Raw genomic sequence first — 6,506 nt, 5'->3', positions numbered from 1 at the left:
AGGTTGACATACGTGCTTCAGAGTGAATAATCTTTAAGATTACTGGGTGAATTATCATTAAATTAGCAAATGCAGCAAAGGACCACAGGTTGAAGTCAAACCTTCTAAATGTTACACACTGGACCTTTAACACAATAACACTGAATAACTATGTTTTTTTTTTTTTGCGTGGTTAAACACACTAAATCACCTAAGTGGGATGTGCTCACCTCAGCTTTGACCAGAGCTAGTAGAGCGTAAGCTGTGGCCTCCAGTGTGTAAACACGTCCTTTAGGTATTGGCCAGAAGGACAACTCTGAAGAAGACACAGACACACAACTTATTCTATAAGTTAACTTATACTGTAACTATACTGTATTTACAACATTCTTCACTGAAGACCCAAGTCCCCAAATCGTCCTAAATGTTCCTATGTGTCTATCTCTGTAAGATGATTTGTAAAAGGTACACACACACTCGCACACACACACCCACACACACACACACACACATATTTGATCATGGTTAGGAATATTGTGTGAGGACACCTGGGGATACGAAGTTGTACAGGATCTCCCGGTTCAGTTTGTTTTCATTGGCCCGGGCATATGATGTCATGGCAACAGCATATGGGTTGGTGAGACGGGGCAGACGCGTCTCCAGGTACGCCACTGCTCTGTCTATACTGCCTTGCAGACTCTGGACAGAAGGAAAAGGCAGCTAATGAGGAGGGAGAACCATATCCAGAGGCTTGGAGAGTGGCAGAGAGACAGAGTAAAGATTTAGATGTTCGCAGTCCTGAATGATGTGTCCATCCAGCTAAGTCTCCCATCACCCAGGTAACTGCTGTCTTTTGTACCCATATGAGTACAGGCAGGCAGGCAGTCTTCTGAACATCACTGCTGACCAGGGTTCGAAAAAAACAATTACAATTCCTCACGTAATTGTTAATTTAGTTTTTGGGTACTACTACTAAGTTTGATGTCTATCCAAACATTTTTGTAGATGTTGCAATCGGCAGCAATCATTTGGCCATCAGTTCTGTTTTCTCTGCCCATCTAAAGCAAATCCAGCATGAAAACACACTGTAGGCCAATGAAAACCATGAAAAAAAGGTTTGGAGAGGTGACCACACTGACCAGAACAGCACTGGTGTAATTTAGGGACTTGATTTAGATAAACAGAAACCAAATAGAGACAGATAAGGCCCTTGACTTCTATGCATGTTTAAAAGCTTTTCTGCTTTATCTGTACATTAGTTTGATAATTGATAAAAGGTATGAATGGATCACAGAAATGTCCTCGACTGATATGAGTTTTTCGATGGCAGAGAGAACATTTTTTAATTTAATTAATTAATTAATTTAAACATTTAAAAAAAATACAATTACATAGGGCAAGCACATTGTGATATTGTCTGTACTTTAAGAACCAATACTGACATAAAAATAAAACAAATTTAGGCTTACAGATGGATGCCTGAGACTTTCACCACCATCCCAAAGCTCACAATATGGAGTGCTCACATCGTTCCAAAGCAACCACGCTAACAAGCCTGTCTGCAGATGTGTCTTAGACATTTCTTGTTTATCAACCTCATTAGTGCAGCATCGATCATCTTAAAATGCCTGATAATCGCCTGATTAATTGGCTGACTGGTTTATCGAGTATATTTTCTACATGGAGTTCCCCTTTTTATTGAATGCCTGCTACTGATAATGCATTAATGGTTAAAAAGTAATACTCTAGTTATAGTTACAGTAGTTTTTGAGAAGAATACTTTTACTAATATAGACTTAACTTGTAAGTTGAGTAATATTTCAGTAATGTAACAGTACTTCTACTTGAGTACAGATTTTGGCTGACCCATCAACAGGAGCATGTTATGGTTGAAGGTAAAAACAACAAAGGCTGTCTAACAGACTGTGGATTATCCAGAGTAACAGACTCTGTTTCAGGAAGAGATGTTATTGTTAAAATGTCATTTTTCAATGCTGTAAAGACACAAATGAATTTCCAATTGCATCCAAAGCACTGGGTGATTGAAAAAAACCTGAGAGGTATTTAAAAATTTGAACAATCAAAATTATATTAAAAATTTTCAAAAGCAAGTGGCAGGACGGAGTAAAGGATGGAATAAAAGAGGGCAGAAAAGAAAACAATGTATGCAGGTCAGTTACTCACAGTAATACTGGCAGCACAAATCATGCGTGACTCCTGCATGGCAATGAGGCAGAAGGCCGTCAGGGAGGCATCTGAATCTAAGCCCTGCACATCACCCTGCACACGGACAAAAACATATGGAAATGTCTTTTTATTGTTTTTGTGTAGCGGCAGAACTGTTACTGAAATTAGTGCACGCACCATCATCTCTCCATGGTACACACGTCCAACTTCTCTAAATATGCCATCAGGTTGCTGTGCATTTAGAATCAGAAACTTGACAGCGTCACAGATGACGTAGTTTTCCACTGCCATCAGATCTCTGGCCATGGCAAAAACCTTAGCAACATAAGCTGTCAGCCTTAGAGAGGAGAAATGGTGAAACAGTTTCACATATATTTTATTTATTTGAATATCCAACATTTAAACAACCAATAACGTTAAACATATTTTGTTCAAGTTTATAGACGTTTGCCTCACCAGGTGCTACTTGGGCGACTGGTAAACACAGCAAAAGACCCATCCTTTTTACGGAAGGCAAGCTCGTTGCTATAGCCTGGACACAAACAAAAACACACAACCTTTTTACGGACTGCTACTCAACTGTACTTAATCTTGTCCATTGGATGCCAGTTTTAGGGAGACCTGTTAAATTCTGGTGCCTGTACTAACAAATGTAACCTACCAGTTTTGATGTATTGGAGGGCTTCGTTACGTTTCTCAAAGCCCACAGTTTCCCACTGGTTGGTTTTGTCCAAATATATGGTTGCAATGACAGGCAGGGTCATGTGGATCATGTTAGCCTCTCCATCGCCTGAGGGCTGGTAGATGAGAGAACCCATGGAGTTCCCACTAATGGCGTTCTCCACTAGTCCACTTATCTGCTGTCTTCCTGTGTGGACACAGAAATGTCCCCATAAGGTGGTCATTTACAATGAAGTGGCAAAGACATCTTTGGCAACAACAAAAATTAACACTGTAACAGGATAATTTACAGGCAATCAATTACATTATATGTTCAAATATAACATAATGGGTCCTATTATCATGCCACCATTTTATGTGCTGCACATTAAGCTTCCTTAAATGAATAGTAAAAATATGTCAATGTTGCTTGTGGCAGTCAACACTGTCTAAGGTTCTGAAAACAGTGGAAGAGACTGACAGACAGAACACACCACTTTCTTTCTCATCTTGCTTTCTTTCTATTATTAGTAATAAAACTTTTGGGCCCAATTCCATTTCCCCCCCACTGTAGCGATCCACAGACAGAAGGGAAACAAACAAGGAAGTGAAGGGACAGTCAAAGAGAGAGGGAGAAAGAGAGAGCGGCAAGCTGCAAAAGGCTGTTTCTATGTGCCTATGATACTTTACATAAAGTCCTCCCATGTAAAAACAAATGTCTAATTTTGATTCAACAACTCTGCATTAGTTTACATTCACAAAGATCAAATGAAAATGTTGATAACTGATACCAGGCTCTATAAAAGCCTTAACACTTTAGTGCAAGAATTCTCTTGTTAAATAACACAAGTGTACTTATCAATGTTTAACAAAGGTTATCTTTATTATTTTTATCATGACATGTCTAATTCTGGGAGAGGTGTGCATGAGAACCAGAAAATGTTGCCTTGGTACCCCTGCTTATTTCATCATTGATTTATTAACAAAGGTATTCTTTAATTTTGAACTGACTGACTTTGACTATGACAGTATTAACTGTCTGTAGTAGTAATAGTAGAATGTTTTTTTGTGGAAATGACTGCGCTGCATGTGACATGTATATTAGCAGTGCGTACCATAAAATAGGGCTCCCCTGAAAGCCACTGTGTAATTCACGCCGTGTCTACACTAACACTGGCGTGATATATGTATATGTATATGCAGTAGCTAATCTTACGGAGATCTGAATTATACACCAGCAGTGAACATAGACTATCTGGTCTGGGCCAATGAGTAATGTTTATGATATTTGTTAGCTAAACTTACTGAATCATCATGTCATATTGCTCATAATTTCCTCTAACTTAAACTGCAACCCACAATATTTAGCTACAAGATGAGATTAGAGTTTCAGTTCCACACTGTAAGCCCGAACAGTCCTGCTAACTCATAAGAAATATGGGCACAGAACTCAAAACCAGCTAATGAGTCAACAGAGCACTTAACTATTAAGTGCTGTTAACTATTGATGTTGTTTTAATTTTATGTGGATACATTTTTCTGAGTGAACATTTGTGTCTAAATCATAACTTCTGAGTTAACGGAGGGACGTAGCGTCTGGCGTCATCGATGTCACGACGTTCAGGCTCGGACTTCACGTTTCTAAAAAATTCAAGATGGCTACCGTTTGGCGAGCAAGAAGAATTTTGAAAGTAACGGAAGGAAACTTTTCATTTACTGTGGGTTAAGTTACAAAAGCAAGAAGAATAAAACATATTCGTAAGCGCTGGTAAAGAAAAAGATTTGGGTTCGTGTTCCTTTGTTTTTTTATTTTTTACCCAGCCCGTGCACTCGGTCATTATCAGTAATTGAAAGAAGCAGTTCTGGCCGCGTTACTGTTTGCGCTAAATTGTTTTAGCCTAAAGAGTACGCAATAACGTTGAAACGTTAACATTGTCCCTATGAAACCTTGTAAACGTAACCTTTGAACTCTGCCGTGCTGTCTATTCTTACAGGTGCTTTATGGTTGGTCCAGTAAAACCAGAGCCACCATCCTAACCGGAGAGCCATGGGCCACTCCCTATGAACTCCCCATTTGTACCGAACCAATTTTGGGTTGCAGTTCCGAACCAGAGTTCCCACTGGGGGTTTCGCCTATGAGTGGCAGAATGAATGGGCGAAAGCAGATGGAGCCTTAGATGGCCTTAAATTGTCCCCTTTCAAACCTGAACCTTGACCGGTTCTGGAGAAATCTCAGATTTGATTGTAAGTTTTTTTGCCAAGTTCCAACCATGTTTATAGGTCGAAAGGTTTTGAATGAAACGAGTACTTTTCCTGTCCTTTCGATTTCTTACAGGTTGGAGCTTGTATGTTGACAAATAACATACGCTAGCATTCCCTGCCATAATGAAACGCTTGATTGGATTCAGTGAAGGAACTTGATTACGACCAAGTAGGATCCCCTTGATGGCATCGTGGCATCCGAAGCGGGAATATGCATATTTCGGCGTGGTGGTTTTAAAACCAGCAAAAACAAAAACTTCTTTTCTAGGACGTAGTATTGACCAGGAGAGGCCTAACCCTGTGTCAGCCTGTGTTTGTCGATGCCCGCGAGAGGAAAGGAAGTGCAAGAGCGCAGAAGCACAAAGTGACTCAAGGCTTGCCCGTAAAGCAGTATCTCTGGCCCGTAACGATGTTGTATGACAATCAATTGACAATTTTAAAAGAACTTTTTAAAGCAAATAAGGTGACTCTAAAAAGAATTGAACACCCAGCAAGGTGGTAATTCTTGCATTCCCCTTTCGAATGAACATTCAAATCTACTAAAAAAAAATTATATCCTGGAAGAAAAGTGGGATTTTGGAGGGGTTATAGCTCAATAGAAGCTCCATCTTTCATTCTGCACCCATATGTTGAAGGCCCTCACATGGAACCCAGAGGGGAACTGCAACAGTTTTCAGAAGCCCAGAAGTGTAACGAAGGTGGAAGTTCTCTCCTTATTAGACATTTCTGGGTAAAACATTATACACAATCTCGGTTATAAAAGTCCGTCAGGCACGCAGTAAAGGTTTAACAGAAAAGGCTAACTTAATTGAAAGTTAATTCGTGGTTAGCGGCTAATACATTTGAAGTTTTGAATTGCACCTAGGAGTTGCGTGTTCGTTATATAACCGTTATTAAAACGTTTATATATATTAATATTTATATATAATATATATATACATATATATATTATATATTATATATTACATATATATATACTATATAATTATAGTATAACATAATATAAATATAATATAATATATATATAATATTACATATATATATACATTATATATAGCTCTGTACCTACAGACCAGTTAGCTCGTAAAAAAGCACGAGGAGGAAAGAGAGAAAGAATGATACAATAGGTAATGACAATTACGGGGCGGATCAGAGGCAAAAGCGGGTCGTCCCCCCAAGTCGGAAAGGTTGTTGGAGTCGATCCCGGCTCCTCCCTGCCCACCGTGGTCGAAGTATCCTTGAGCAAGCGATACTGAACCCCAAATTGGCTCCTGAAATGCCACAGCAATGGTGGGGTGAATGATTTTAGTTCTCTTCGATGGACTTTGCCCATCACCTGAGTGAATGTGTGCATGAAAGGCGGTTAAATGTGGGCACGTAGTGCAAAGCCGCTTGAGTGGTTCAGAAAGACTTAAGAA

The 6,506-nt window shown here is 39.4% G+C and overlaps 1 protein-coding gene across 1 annotated transcript in view; it reads right to left on the bottom strand.

The window, feature by feature from the left end:
• Positions 1–3,071, bottom strand: part of LOC118326568 (complement C3-like) — a 3,787-nt gene extending 716 nt beyond the window's left edge. The window contains exons 1-6 of the mRNA XM_035659586.1: positions 2,828–3,071; positions 2,623–2,698; positions 2,344–2,503; positions 2,164–2,259; positions 528–678; positions 210–295 (exon numbers count right to left, since the gene is read on the bottom strand). Coding sequence (XP_035515479.1) covers positions 210–295; positions 528–678; positions 2,164–2,259; positions 2,344–2,503; positions 2,623–2,698; positions 2,828–3,071 — 813 coding nt within the window. The remainder of the gene's footprint in view (positions 1–209; positions 296–527; positions 679–2,163; positions 2,260–2,343; positions 2,504–2,622; positions 2,699–2,827) is intronic.
• Between the last annotated feature and the right edge of the window lie 3,435 nt (positions 3,072–6,506).

The sequence above is a fragment of the Morone saxatilis genome, unplaced genomic scaffold (assembly GCF_004916995.1).
Source record: "Morone saxatilis isolate NCDOM2014 unplaced genomic scaffold, NCSU_SB_2.0 Contig17, whole genome shotgun sequence".
Classification (NCBI taxonomy): Eukaryota; Metazoa; Chordata; class Actinopteri; family Moronidae; genus Morone; species Morone saxatilis.
The sequence above is the reverse complement of the archived record's forward strand: the minus strand, read 5'-3'. Positions and strand labels throughout refer to the sequence as shown.